The sequence below is a fragment of the Mytilus trossulus genome, chromosome 6, assembly GCF_036588685.1.
Source record: "Mytilus trossulus isolate FHL-02 chromosome 6, PNRI_Mtr1.1.1.hap1, whole genome shotgun sequence".
Taxonomy (NCBI): domain Eukaryota; kingdom Metazoa; phylum Mollusca; class Bivalvia; order Mytilida; family Mytilidae; genus Mytilus; species Mytilus trossulus.
The window spans coordinates 69,531,170-69,547,496 of NC_086378.1; the positions used below are offsets into that span (position 1 = coordinate 69,531,170).

Consider the following 16,327-nt stretch of genomic DNA (forward strand, 5'->3'; position numbering starts at 1 on the left):
TTGTTGATGGAACTACTTTGCTCGCTTTGTTTGTGTTGTGGTTGTAAATTGGTCACGTGCAGCTGATCGTCTGTCAATAATCAAACTCAAGATGTGGAAGATAGACGCAGGGGTTTTAAAAATTGGTGGCAAACAAGCAGTTGATGAAAATGGAAAGAAATATCCGAAGGTTAAATCCGTCAAAGAGAGTAAATTTGTCTACTTGGTAAGAATTTATTAGAAATCAATCGGCTTTAGCCCACGAACTTGCGAGTTCGCTACATTTACAACTATCGGCTCCCAACTATCAATATTCTCACAATATTAAAGTATATTTTTATCCTATTTAACTTTAAAAAATGTTCAATGTCCGATTTATAATCTGATTTTAAAGTACAGGGCATCGCTTCTTTTTAGATGTCGAAATGAATGTCGTCTTGTTAGACAACAATTAGATCTGCGCATGTGTCAAAAGTTAAAATTAAACTTACAAAAATTCCGAGTAGGCGTAAACATAAAATTAGTTGATTTGCATTCTTTATTAACAAGAAGACAACACCCTTAATGATGTACAAACGTTAAAGAATTTGATGATAATATGATCACTCTACATATATATGTAGCTATTTTTATATAATAAAGAATAAAGATATATATACAGATCAAAGCCCTATGTGGGCGGAGTTACCGGACTACATCGTATAAAGCAACCAGATTTTTTACATGTGTTTATTATGGAGTTCTATTTTTAGAAGGTATATAAATATCGAAAGATATACATAACCCTCCCATTAATTATATTTTAAATGTAATGTTAATTCTTTTGGAAGTTTATTCCTGCCAAATTATCTACACAATTATTAAATGTGTAGTTGTTAAAATTAATACAATGTCGAATCGATGCATGGTGTCCTTCTAAATTGTAGAAGACTTGTACTGGGACTATTTGTTAAGCCATGATAGGCTCTTTTAAAAAAATTACAATTTTACCATATGGTAAACAAATCTCCTGAATATATTTTGGTGGGCATACAGATTTAGTCTTGTTGGAACCCCCCCTTTTTTGGAAGACCAATGCATTTGAATGGGGACATGTAATTTGAACCCCCCCCCCCCCTTTTTGTCCTGGGTTAGGAATCCCCCTTTTTAAAATGACTGGATCCCCCCTGCAACATAATCACATCAAACAAATAAACGAACGCAAAAGAACAAAAAAATCCCCACTCTAAGGGAAAGCATTGTATACTTGATGGATATAGCATTTGAATGACACACAGAGACCAATAATATAAGGGTATCCAAATTGCACCTATTCAGAAAAAAATAGCAACGGAAATCTTACAAGATTTTCTAGAGACTAAACAATTTTTATTTTTATGATTTGATACTCAACATAGGTAAACATATTTACAGATATACACAAAACGTTCACAGTATTTATCAACAGATGGATGTTAACTGTAAAAGCAAAATGTACGAAAACGTCATCTTTTTTAAAATTAGCAAAGACAATGTATTATAAGAATCCATTTAGTAAAATATGAAGAGTAAGCATGGACTAATATCCAATTGTTCAAAATATTTTAAAGAAATTAAACAGAAGCTCGGTTATTAGACTTTTGACTATGTGAATTTAGGCATAGATGCAATTTGGGTACTCCTCATTACAAAATCATGAATAGTTTGGAGGTTGATTCAACCCCAATTTTTAATGACTAAATATAGATTAATCAAAGAGCTGATAGCTCTGAAGTGGAAGAAGGTGAATAAAAAGTAACTTGAATTACCATAAAAGCAGCCCCACTTACCCAGGCTGCTTTGTTCCATTATTGTTAAAATGTATTTTTTTCTTCAAACAAGAAAAGGTCATAAGAACATGGATTTCCCATCCGTACAATCATTTTCTATGTTCAGTTGACTATGAAAATTAGGTAAAATCTTTAATTTGGCAGTAAAATTAAGAAGATCATATCAAGAGGAACACATGTGTACTAAGTTTCAAGTTGATTGGATTTCAACTTCATCAAAAACTACCTCGACCATAAACTTTATAACCAGAAGCAGGACGGAGGGACAGACTAGAAAACATATTGCCCATAAATGGAGCATGAAAATAGTAAGACTTGTTACATACCCGCCAACTTTTGAAAGTTCCCATATGGGTTTTTAAAAGTTACCATTTTTAGCGACGTATTTTGCAAGAACTGGATTGTCTAGAAAAAGTGTCATATTTGTATGATGAATTTACATGCCTTTTCCTTAAGTCTGTTTGCATGATTCTACTTATATATTAAATCGATAGAAACAATATACATGAAGCTAGGAGACCAGGGTTTATTTTCCAGATTAAGAATATTAGATGCTTGTTGAAATTTCCAATTTTGAATAATGCACAAAGATGGACCTTTAACAGGTTGGGAACAACACTCAAAATGAGGGTAACCTAACTGGAAGATCATCACAACCCACTGTAAAAAATGAGCACAAAAAAAGTCATTTATATTCATATTATTTGATGAAACTTTTCCCCAAGAACTATGCATCTATTAAGTACTGAATGGTCAAAACATCATGTTTTTTATCGACATGTAAATGTGACCAAATGATGTAGAAATTGTGTTTTTTCTTCAAATTTCCATCAAATTGTAATGTTTATAGTTCCCTTATTGACTCTCTATTTGAATAAAATAAAATAATAAGAAGAATCTGTTTCTTGTTTTGTTTTGTTTTTGACAAATGATTGTTCACTGCTTGCAAATAAATCATTATATTTATATATCTTATCTGTATATATTTTTGTTCATGTCTCCATCTCCTTATGATTTGTAAATGTTTAGACAAATAAGAAAGAAATAAGCTCCACATGTATATTTGCAACATCGTAAATTAATTAAAAAAATAACACACACTAACACTAGTACGGCATGGATTTTAAGCATTATAAAAGTCATATTTGTAGAAAGCTTAAAAAGACTTAAAAACAATGTAAAATATCTTGCTATTTCTTAGCTTACACAATAAAATCTAATATATACTATCATTTACAAATTTCAATTTCAAGCTTTTACTAGGAATTAATCTATTAATCTGACTACTAGACCTTTAATTAGTGTTTTTTTTTTTATCTTTATTCAGTCTAGTTGTACATATTGTATGCTAACTTCTAATCATGAAGAAACAAATTTATCATATAAACTTCAATGTAATCCTTGAAAGAAGGTCTAGATTGCTAAAATAATTTATAAATTTTAATTTTTTATTTGTCCAAAATCATTTAAATTCATTTAATCAACATCATTTTATGATTATTTGATTAAAATATAAATCATTTATAGTCTTTTTACAATTTACACTTTTAAAAGCAAAATAACTGAAAACAGGCTAAAACAAAGGGAAGTAACAAAAAAGTATTTCAATATTCCCAATATACATCGTTTTGATAACACAACGGCAGTTAGCCGGAAAACATCGTTGATTACCAGTATGTTTGACACCCAAGCTGTCAAGTGAAGCCATATAATTATACATCTTCTTTGATGTTCAGGTAAAAGTTAACACAGGTGTCAATTACACCCGTACAGTAGTAAGAAATGATCAAATATGGCGTCTGAAAATTTTCATTCATGAAATATTTCATACACGGGAGTTTTTTCTCCTAAACGGGAGGACGGGAGGAGACCCCTGAAAACGGGAGTTTTGTTCTCCCGCCGGGAGGTTCACATGTATGTTACGAAGGGCATCTAATTCACATGACAAAGGAAAACCATGAATAAAGACAACACTTTAGATATCCTTTTTATTTATATAAAAACAAAATCTTCTTGTCTGCAGGATTACAAATTCGTAACTTCAAGGGCGAACTTGTAAACAGGGCGAGTTGTCCCAATACCAAATTCACGCATGCGTAATACAAATATCTACAGTTAAAACATCCTGTTACAAGTAAACAATTAACGTTCATGTGGACAGAGACATATAATACGTATTATATGTCTCTGATGTGGATGAGATGAAATCTAATAATTTACATAAATAAAAGATTCATATTGACGATAGTGATTGTTTAACAATCATGATTTACAAATTAAATGATTCAGATGCCTAATCATGTGTAAAAATCGGTGTAAGGAATCTAAGTTGTTTTGAAATTGTAATACACGAAATGAATGCGGAATACAGAGACTCAATGCAAAGGGTCGGCCCCTTAAGTCTTCAGAAGACTTGACGTCTTCTTCCACTAAAAATCAAACTGGTGTACGTAGACAGTAAAGAAGGATAGGGCTACAAAATAAACACAGAATGGAAATTTTTTCTTGATCATAAAAAAACGTAGGTGAAAAAACTGTCAAAATAGGTGCAATTTGGGTACCATCACCTTCGAAACATTTATAATTGTGTTATAAATTATGATTATTGAAAATAAAAATCAGTAATAATGGTATATATACATAATTGACACATTCCCTGATTCCATTCTGTATTCTATAATGTGCATGTAACATATCAAGATAAGCATATGTATTCTTTTTTTGTAGATTTATTTCATTGGTCAGAAGAAGGGGCTTAAACTGGGCAAAGACAAATATACAGGTTCCATTGAAGTAATCAAAAGTTTTCAGGCCAAACCCTCCAGAAAAATAACCAAAGAAAAAGAGAACAGACTGCCAGAAGTAACCCATATTGAGCCCAGTTTTGGTAAATCTGTTGAAGATGATAAATTGATTGGTAATTTATTTGAAATTTTGAACTAGCATATGAACAGTAGGAATTTTAAAAATAATTTGGTTCTTACAGTTTTATATTCATGTATGTAATTGTATTTCATTATATTATCTAAAATTGAAGACAATTACAAGTATTTTTTTAATCATTATATAAAGCATGATAAGTTGATAATGTACAAAAATATATTTGCCTGGATTTTGTGATCTGCATATAAAATGGTATTTATTTTATTATATAATTCCATTCTCAATTTTATAAAGCTTTTTTAATTGACTTTTAATATCACTGTGGACATATTAAGAAGCATGCAATTGATTCTTATCATTATCAGAAGGTGTAAATCAAAGAAATGTTGTAATACATGCAATTTATTGTAAGTCATTATCAAATAATTATTTGTGCTTTAATAGGTGAATTTACTGTTGATGCTCAGACCCTTTCTAGCCCACCACAGGAATATTTATGCAGGACAGTAAGAGAGGACTGGGTTGTGGAGATAAGAAATAAGATACGTGAGCAAGCAGCAATCCCACAGGGGACACATCTGCCTGTGCTAGTGGACCCATCACAGGTACTTTTAAATACTAAAATTTGAAACAAAAACTGTATTAATATTTAGGGTTTGCACTCCAGGCGTGTAATGTATAACAGTTGATTAATAATCAGTATAAACTTATCAAGAATAAGTGTACATTTTTTTATATACATGTCCTTGTACTTTTAATGCATACGATTTGGTACCGTTAATCTTATTATTATTATTAATGCCTTGCTGTAGCAATAAGTTTTATCCTTGTCAGTTTGTATAACCTAAATTTTGTTTATGATCTCCAACTTCAGTTTGCCTTAACCATATTGTTGTAAAACTAAAACACAGTGCTTATTACCAGAAAACACAGAAAAAATTTAGAATTTTAGTGGTGTCACAACACTTTTGCCGTTCTAGAGATATGCCCCCTTTACAAATTGAAATTCAATTTTGTTATTAAATTACTTTTAAAACCATTTTCTGTTACAGCTATTTCGGGCTTTACAAGGCCTTTCTGAGGAGGCCACATTTTCGTACTTAAGCCTTGCTGCCGAAGAGGGTTTGGAAAAAGCAGCTGGAACTGTCGATAGGTTAAAGGCTCGAAAAAGCTTACAGACATTTTTATGTCAGACAGTTAAGATAAACACCTGGGAAGAGGCTTACAAAACATACCCTGAGGTGTCAAGTAAAATTGAAGAACTAGTTGGTAAGAACATAACTATTTTAAACCTGATTTTTGTGACAAAAATGTCGGTTATTGATTTGGGGATGTACGGCGAGTGGGCGGCAATCAAATGTTGTCCGTGCATTAACTCATGAACCATTCAACCAAAGCTTTTAAAATTTTAATATGTTGTAACTGACAACTAAATGAAGGTCAAGTTCAATAATGGCAATTTTGACTTTTACCGTTCAGGAGTTATGGTTCTTGAATGATTGAAAAATGGAGTTTCCAGTTGTGTCCGTGCATTAACTCATGAACCGTTCAACCAAAGCTTTTAAAATTTTAATATGTTGTTACCGATGACAAAATAGAGTTCGAGTTCAATAATGAGGATTTTGACTTTTACCATTCAGGAGTTATGGTTCTTGAAAGATCGTAAAATGATGTTTCCATTCACGTTGTTGCATTTACACATGAACCATTCAATCTAAGCTTTTCAAATTTTAATATGTTGATACTGACTACAAAATGGAGGCCAAATTTGATATTGACGATTTTCACTTTCACCATTCATCAGTTATGGTTCTTGTGATATTGCCAGGACACAAATAAATATTAATTAATCAATCCAGTTTGCTGTCGTTGTGACAGCCTCTTGTTAAATATAGGAATCATATGTTCAGTCAAACCTGTTTGAAATAATCATGATCATCAAGGGAGAGCAAAAATCTGGTGATATTGTCACTTGCATGAGAGGCACTATTATGGGGTTATTGCATGAGATGCACCTGATATGGGTTATAAGCCCAAGTGTGAAATTATGGCTTGTGTACTTCTGCTCATTTCACATACGCAAAAGCTGGTATATCAATGCTAAGTATATAATAAACATGTATAAAACAAAGGAGCTATCTAAAAAAAATATTCATATAATAATAAAAAATTTGACGTTTGGATTGAATTGAGAAACTGTACTCAAACTAACTGTTGCGTCAAGAAAAAAAAACACAGCTAAATATAGAACAATAGATAGTTTCATTTTTGATACTGACTATATCATGTGGAATATCTAGACGAGCCCGTCATTATCAAAAACGAAACTACCTGTTAATCAGTTTATCGGTAATTATGACGTCACACACTGTATTGCCTGATATTTTCAGTGATACAGCCAGTATACTACGTTGATACTTGAATATATTAGGCAGTAGGATCAAAGAGAAAATATATGAATTACAAATAATTTTATTTCTTGCACATTCATCACACATATAAATCTGTTATAGTTAAGTTGAGTCCTTACAATTATACATTGTAACTAAAAGTAAAAAACACAATATGATGTAAAAGATTTATATGTTCAGCTTGTCTATTGTCAACAAATTACACTCTGCCTACCTATTGTTAGCAAACATCCAAGCAAACTAAGCAAGCAAGTTGATCAAAGTTTTGTTTTACATGCTTTTATGGAAGAGCTGTAAATAAGATCTAGACATTGGTTTTGAAAAAAATGAGTTTGATAATCATCTTTTATTTCAGAAAAAAAAATCAGACGCAAATTTGTTCCTGAAGTTTTCACTGCCTACTGCAACTCACTGACAGCAATACCAGTGTGTAGTAATGGTGAAGAGTCAGAAGTTTCTGCTCCAGAACAAGTGGACATAGATGAAGCAGCAGCAGCTGATACACAACCACCTGTTACTCAATCCTCACCTCAAAATTTTCAAATAAATATTGTTATAAAAAGTAAGGGAAAGGAAATTGTAATTACTGAGGAAGCACAGAAAGTTATTGATTTTCATAAATCTATTTTAGATAAAGCTCTTACAAAAGTACTTCCTTTGGAAGAGTAAAGTAATTAAATATTAATGTAATTTATAATTCACTTCTAAACAATTTTCTAAAAGCTTCATTATAATGTCCTCCATTATATACACTAGCTGTAGTGTAATAGATTAAAAAAAAATAATCTGAAAATAAATATGATTTTCTTTGTAAAAATAGAATAATCAATTAAGATTAAGCGAGGACTACACTAGTAGATAGGAGTTGACAAACTTATTTTGAAATGTAATTTTGATTGGGTCAACAGTGGAAATCACATGAAATTTTTTACATTGTCCCACAAAATAAAAATAAAAAATATTTCGACTTAAACGTCAGATAAAAACAGACAAATTTTTTACATTTACTCACAATATCCTGCTCCTGAAAATGTTAATAGATATGACTCAGAAGCTGAGACACAAACACCTGCTCCTGAACCTTCAACTCAAAACTTGATATTGATATTAAAACTAAGGGAAAGGAAATTGTAATTACTGAGGAAGCCCAGATAGTTGTTTATTTTCATAAATCTATTCCAGATAAAGCTCTAACAAAAGAAGTGGGTTTGAAAAGTAAAATAAACCTTTAATGTAATTTATAAGTCAAAACTAAGGGAAAGGAAATTGTAATAACTGAGGAAGCCCACAGAGTTATTGATTTTCTTAAATCTATTCTAGATAAAGCTCTTACAAAAGAAGTGGGTTTGAAAAGTAAAGTAAACCTTTAATGTAATTTATAAGTCAAAACTAAGGGAAAGGAAATTGTAATAACTGAGGAAGCCCACAGAGTTATTGATTTTCTTAAATCTATTCTAGATAAAGCTCTTACAAAAGAAGTGGGTTTGAAAAGTAAAGTAAACCTTTAATGTAATTTATAAGTCAAAACTAAGGGAAAGGAAATTGTAATAACTGAGGAAGCCCACAGAGTTATTGATTTTCTTAAATCTATTCTAGATAAAGCTCTTACAAAAGAAGTGGGTCTGAAAAGTAAAATAAACCTTTAATGTAATTTATAAGTCAAAACTAAGGGAAAGGAAATTGTAATAAATGAGGAAGCCCACAGAGTTATTGATTTTCTTAAATCTATTCTAGATAAAGCTCTTACAAAAGTCAAAAATATTTACTTTGACTTAAATGTCAGAAAAAAATGTTAAAAAAATATACATTCATTCACAATGTCCTGCTCATAAAAATGCTAATAGACATGACTTGGAAGTCGAGACTCAAACACCTGCTCATGATACTTCAACTCAAAATTTTGATATTGATATAAAATCTAAGGGAAAGGAAATTGTAATTAGTAAGGAAGCCCACAGAGTTGTTAATTTTCATAAATCTATTCCAGATAAAGGTCTTACAATAGTATTGGCTTTGAAAAGTAAAATAAACCTTTAATGTAATTTATAAGTCAAAACTAAGGGAAAGGAAATTGTAATTACCGAGGAAGCCCACAGAGTTATTGATTTTCATAAATCTATTCCAGATAAAGCCCTTACAACATGTACAAAAGACAAAAATATTAACTTTGACTTAAATGTCAGATACAAATGTTACAAAAATATAAATTTATTCACAATGCCCTGCTTATGAAAATGTTAATAGACATAACTAGGAAGCTGAGACACAAACAACTGCTCCTGAACCTTCAACTCAAAATCTATTCTAGATAAAGCTCTTATAAAAGACAAAAATATTTTGACTTAAAAATCAGATAAAAATATATATTCACAATGTCCTGCACTGGAAAATGCTAATAGAGATGACTTGGAAGTCGAGACTCAAACACCTGCTCATAAAACTTCAACTCAAAACTTTGATATTGATATTAAAACTAAGGGAAAGGAAATTGTAATTAATGAGGAATTCCACAGAGTTGTTGATTTTCATAAATCTATTCTAGATAAAGCTCCTCAAAATTTTAATATCGATATAAAAACTAAGGGACAGGAAATTGTAATTAATGAGGAATTCCAGAGAGTTATTGATTTTCATAAATCTATTCTAGATAAAGCTCCTCAAAATTTTAATATTGATATAAAAACTAAGGGACAGGAAATTGTAATTACTGATGAAGTCCAGAGAGTTATTGATTTTCATAAATCTATTCTAGATAAAGCTCCTCAAAATTTTAATATCGATATAAAAACTAAGGGACAGGAAATTGTAATTAATGAGGAATTCCAGAGAGTTATTGATTTTCATAAATCTATTCTAGATAAAGCTCCTCAAAATTTTAATATCGATATAAAAACTAAGGGACAGGAAATTGTAATTAATGAGGAATTCCAGAGAGTTATTGATTTTCATAAATCTATTCTAGATAAAGCTCCTCAAAATTTTAATATCGATATAAAAACTAAGGGACAGGAAATTGTAATTACTGATGAAGTCCAGAAAGTTATTGATTTTCATAAATCTATTCTAGATAAAGCTCCTCAAAATTTTAATATTGATATAAAAACTAAGGGACAGGAAATTGTAATTACTGATGAAGTCCAGAAAGTTATTGATTTTCATAAATCTATTCTAGATAAAGCTCCTCAAAATTTTAATATTGATATAAAAACTAAGGGACAGGAAATTGTAATTACTGATGAAGTCCAGAGAGTTATTGATTTTCATAAATCTATTCTAGATAAAGCTCTTACAAAAAAATCTGGCTGGGATCAACAGTGGAAATCATGTAAAATTTTTGCTATTATCCAACAAAAAAAATATATTATTCAATGGACTTAAAAGACAAAAATGTACAAATTAGCAAATATGAAAATATGAAAACATTTATTCAGGTATAACTTGTATTAAGCTGGTTTTTTTTAAAAGTTATTTACCTGTAGTCTTATTTTATAACATTTCTTTATAGTATTAGATTTTCTCATGCATTTTTCGGAAATAATTAATTTTGTCCACAAATGAATGTCTCAATTTTAGCAATGCTTCATACGAATATTCCAACAAAACCATTCAATTCAGATATTATTTCTTTCATCATACCTTTGTACACCTACTTTTTTGTTTAAAAAAAAGTTATTTTTAGGGGTTTATTTTTTACAAAAACATGAACATTGTTATTGTCAAATAAGAAGACACATATTATAACAATTTTATGGACTATTTTCTTTGATGGGGATACACATTTTGTATCCATAACTCTTCCTAACACACAAAAACTTATAGACACTTTTTCAAAATCCTCAAGTTATAATGCCATTGTGCACCCCCTATTCTAATTTATGTTCAAATTGATTTTGGGGTTTCAAATACAAAACAAGGAGCTTTTTGCTCACAGTACATATATAGTTAATAGTTTTAACCTTCATGTCAATTGTGAAATTTTCTATTTCTTATCAATAATCAGTTATATTTTTATTCATTGTAGATGTAGTTAATTTATAAATACTTTGCTGATAATTGTATTTATACAAATGTCTTAAACAGATTTATTTTTGCTAAATAGATGTCAATAAATTGTTTGATCTATGAACATGGATGTATATAGTAAGAGTAGAATACATACTGTAATTTCCTTTTCATTTTTAAACTCATATTACATTCTCCATATATATCTACATGTCATGGTCATAAATGTTATAATATGTATTGAACACTTAGTCATTGGAAATTTAAGCCAAATCACACAGTAAAGATCCTACAATTACATTTTTTTTCAAGTCAAGTTTAATGTGCAATTCTGTAATATGCAAAGAAGAACAAAATATTTTATATGTTAACTTTGAAACAAGCAAAGAAGAACAAAATGTTTTTATGGTTAACTTTCATAGACATTATATTAATTTCTTTCATTCTAAAACTGTTATCGAGATTCCTGTAAATACATGAAGATATACCTTACATTTCTATATTTTGTCATGTCATACAGAATTATTATATTGAAAGCTGTTTGATCTAACATCTTTGAAGCAATCTTAAGCCTATTGCAAAAGTAAAATATGGGGGTCCATGTGCTACTTTTTATTTAGCTCAATGCAGTAGATATAGATATTTAAAGTGTTTCACCATTTCCCTTTTCAGACTGGATTACTTTGTAGTGTTTTCATAATGCAACATCACCATGTGGTCATTTCTACTGTTTTTAATAACATAATAAATGTTTTGTTAATTATTATTTTCAAAGTCATTATTAAGAAAAAAAATAAACAGCCTTAATTTTGTCTTGAATATTATGTCCCTTAGATAATTTTCAAATGCTTATATCTTAGATCATACAGCATCTGCATTTTAACCTAAAATAAATTACTATGTAACTCACATCACCAGTTTGATGATGTAATGAATTTTCTGTGAATTGTTAATGCTGATCATTATTATTGTAAGACATATTCATTTATTTATTATAATCAAGCTAATTACAGCAAGAGTTGTCTATATTGTATGTAACTTTAACGTGTGACACAATAAAATTATATATTAAGAGTAAAATACACAAATATGAAATAAATATATCATAGAACTGACATTTTGTAATTTTCTATGTTCAAAGAAGCATCTTGTAATTTAGTACATTAAAAGTACAACCAAATAATTTTAACATTCATGTTCAAAAGTAAATCGAGAGCTGTGTAAATTGCCAATGAGACAATTTAACAACCTCAGTATGAAAATTCATATTAATTTCAAACTACAACTAAGTGTATTTCACAGGATACGTTATTGTCTTCTATTTTATGTACCATACAGTACTTGTTATCATCACCTGGTCTGTGCAGCTAACAGGATTTATAACTTTATCTGGTCTGCGCCACACATTGTTTATAATCTTTACCTGGTCTGTGTGCCGCACGGGATAGATAGTCTACACTTAATCTGTGCGACACACATGATTTATAGTTTTCACCTGGTCTGTGCACCACAGAGGATTTACAGTTTTCACCTGGTCTGTGCACCACAGAGGATTTACAGTTTTCACATGGTCTGTGCACCACAGAGGATTTACAGTTTTCACCTGGTCTGTGCACCACAGAGGATTTACAGTTTTCACTTGGTCTGTGCGTCGCACAGGATTTATAGTTTTTAACAGGTCTGTGCGACGCACAGGATTTATAGTTTTCAACAAGTCTGTGCACCGCACAGGATTTATAGTTTTTAACAGGTCTGCGCCGCACAGGATTATAATCTTCACTTGGTCTGTGCGCCGCACAGGATTTATAATCTTAACTTGGTCTGTGCGTCGCACAGGATTTATAATCTTCACTTGGTCTGTGCGCCGCACAGGATTTATAATCTTCACTTGGTCTGTGCGCCGCACAGGATTTATAATCTTCACTTGGTCTGTGCGCCGCACAGGATTTATAATCTTCACTTGGTCTGTGCGCCGCACAGGATTTATAATCTTCACTTGGTCTGTGCGCCGCACAGGATTTATAGCTTTTAACAGGTCTGTGCGCCGCACAGGATTTATATTTATCAATAGGTTTGTGTGCTGGATGGGATATTTTTCATGATGTGATATTTAATTGGTTGTCTATTGTTTCCATGGTAACAAGCTCTGACATGTAAATATCCATGAAATCCATGATTTAGTTAAATTCCATATTAAATAATTACTCCAAATTTAAATAATACAGTGTTCTTATGACTTTATTTCATATTCAACAGATTTGATTATTTCACAATTCTAGGAAAGGTGTCTCTCTAAAATTGCTGAAGGGATTGTTGGAAATGTAGACATTAGGTTTATGTCTGTGACAAATGGTTGATTCCAGGGGGGATTATTATTTTATTTTTTGGAGGGGGGTTTGGGAGTTAGACCCCCCTTTTTTTTTACAATCAATGCATTTGAATGGGGACATATGGTTGGAACCCCCTTTTATCCTGGGTTGGGAAGCTCCTGGTGAAGGTGAAGGAATACCTCATTTTATTATAATAATTTCAAAGATTAACTCTATTTTTTAGCTGATTTAAACTTTTCATGGCAGATTAATTTAAATGGTATCAGTTCCAGCTGGGACTACTATATTAACAAATATATTATGTCCCAAGTTCCATTCTAATGGGATGTGCTTTAAAAACTTTGTATGAAAAGACTTTTTCAGTAAAATATTTTGATATACCATGGATTATCACATATATCAGCAACACAACAATGTGTTTTGTGCAAAAAAATATCATGAGACATGGAAAACTGGCAACAAGACAAATGTTGTTGCACAAAAAGAACACACATTTTGCAAATTTACATAAAAGATTGTCCACTTTCGCATCATATTAGCTAATATCATTAGTGATACCTTCAAAATTCAAATATTATTTCAACATTTAAAATTCAAAGCTAATATAGCACTCTAAAATTTGAAAATTTGTGGTCCCCAGAAATATAGTAGCTGACTAAATGAGTATAAAATTGAAGAATATTTAAATATAATAAATTTAAAAGTGAAGTACTGAATGAATTTCTGATGAAATAATTGATTCAAAACATATTCTGGAGTTTAATTTAATATCTAAAAATTTTCTGTTATGTTTGAAACAATTGATTATGATTTTTTATATGTAATTGATAGTAGATTTTTTATTTCTTTTCATGTCATACTTTATTGACATATTAAAATATTTAACAAAATGAATCTTTTCAAATGAATCAAAACATGCCATAAGTTTACAATGTATGATATATTGTCGACTTTTATGGTTAAATATATATATTACTTTATGCAAATGATGTACATTTTTTATCTTATTAGTTTATGAACACAATATATGAGTGAAAATATTTCCTTTTTAAGTCAATTAGAACCTGCATGAGTTCAAATAACAATAACAATATAGTACAATGTAACAAGAAGGGAATGCATATAACACTTAAAAACACAAAGGTCAATCTTTATTACTATGGTAATACATGTAATATTTGAACAGTTTCCATGGTAACTTTAATCTTTATGTAATGAAGCCTTTTACAACATTTGTTGTTAATATCTAAACAAAAAAATCGCCACATTGTATTCAAGAAATACAAGAAATATAAATATAGACTAGTTTTTCAATAAATAATTTTGAAGTGCAAGCAGAGATGTTTAGTAATTGTCGAAGTTGTGAAAAAAGAAACGAAAAACACGTTGTTTCTCTCTGATTTGGATTAAATTGATATTATTAAACGACAATTTTTTTTTAATATTTTTGTCAATTTTCATTTTAAATTTTAGAAATATATAAAAAAAAAAAAAGGGAAACTGAGTACAGATAACAATGGAGACTGAGAAGGTTCTGTTTTAAGCTGACAATTAAAGCAGAGAAGCAAGGCAGACAAAAACTTGTGTAACAGTTTGTTTTAAAAGCTAATACAATCAACAATCAGTAGACCATTTACAGCAAATTTAGAAATGAATGTAATATCGTAATAACCATTAATGAAACAAATTGTTTACATCTTGGTCTTTATGTATACTTGTCTCATTGGCAATCATACCACATCTCCATCTATATTCAAGACTAACACTGAATTAGTTCAAACCTGGCCTCACGGACATAAAACTTTGGAGCATGATTTTTGTACTCAGACTCAAAAATCAACCAATCAAATAACCGAATTTCATGTTTCGAGCATGATTTTTGTGCTCAGAGCACTGAGCAAAGTTTTATGCCCTCAAGTCTGATTTTTTTTTGGCTAGTTGTAGTCTTCTTCATTCTGTTCAAGATTAGTATTAATCAGTGACATATTGTCCACAGTTGTACATGCTTTTGTTTGCAACAATTAACACTGAATCTATGGTACTAAAATATTCAGTATTTGAATAATCTATAATGTTAGATGAGTATCATCTCCTTTGTTTAACAGCAATAGCTTTCTGTCTGTGTTTTTCTTGAACTTGTTTGAAATGTTGCAGTAGGTCTAGGAAGTTAAGGTGAGATACAAATGGTCTCTGGTCAGCTACTGATGATTTTGTCTTTTGCCTGAAAAAAAAGTAAAATATATTGTTTTATTTTTCAATCATTTAGAAAATGACTTCATTTTAATTATTGACATGAAAGATAATCCATGTATGTTGGGATTAAGATTCTTACATCAATGCAAACAGATATCCTGGTTGTCAAAAAACATATTCTATAAGCTGGAAGTCCTCAAAATGATGTCAGATTACAATACACAGTAGAAGATCCTCTAAGATTTTCTAAAAGGGAGAGGGGATGGGCTGTTGCTGTCTAAAGTCAGCAAAATGTACTAAAAAAGGGTGAGGGGATGGGGTTGTTGCTGGAAAAGTCGGCAAAATTTACTAATAAAATACATGATACCCTTTCCTCCATAATGACGCCTTTTGACCCCCCCCCCTTTTTTACTCCATAATGACGCCTTTCAATGCCTGTGTAGTGCCTCAGTTGAAATGTATAACCTAGGAACAAACTTTATCAAACTTAAAAAAAATTGTATCTAATATAAAAAGGATATTCAAGAGAATATCTGACTGGAATTTCATTGATGAAATATTTGTTTTCGCAATGCATTAATACTTTAAACCCGATGATTTTTTTTTATTGAAAAAATCCTATGCGAATCAAGTATGTAAAAGAAAAAAAAATGGAGGAAAGCGTTAATTGAAAAAGTTTACAACAGGTATTCAAAATTATTCTAGTTATCAATTGTACTCA

At 30.4% G+C, this 16,327-nt stretch overlaps 2 protein-coding genes across 2 annotated transcripts in view; one reads left to right on the plus strand and one right to left on the minus strand.

The window, feature by feature from the left end:
* Positions 1-8: 8 nt before the first annotated feature.
* Positions 9-7,869, plus strand: LOC134721749 (uncharacterized). The gene is made up of 4 exons (XM_063584944.1): positions 9-205; positions 4,515-4,704; positions 5,115-5,275; positions 7,437-7,869. Exons 1-4 carry the CDS (start codon positions 92-94, stop codon positions 7,494-7,496), a joined length of 525 nt encoding a protein of 174 aa, XP_063441014.1. The 5' UTR covers positions 9-91; the 3' UTR covers positions 7,497-7,869.
* A 7,076-nt stretch (positions 7,870-14,945) lies between these two features.
* LOC134721750 (protein VAC14 homolog) overlaps positions 14,946-16,327 on the minus strand; it is a 38,183-nt gene continuing 36,801 nt past the window's right edge. The window contains exon 18 of the mRNA XM_063584945.1: positions 14,946-15,634. Coding sequence (XP_063441015.1) covers positions 15,499-15,634 — 136 coding nt within the window. The 3' untranslated portion in view covers positions 14,946-15,498. The remainder of the gene's footprint in view (positions 15,635-16,327) is intronic.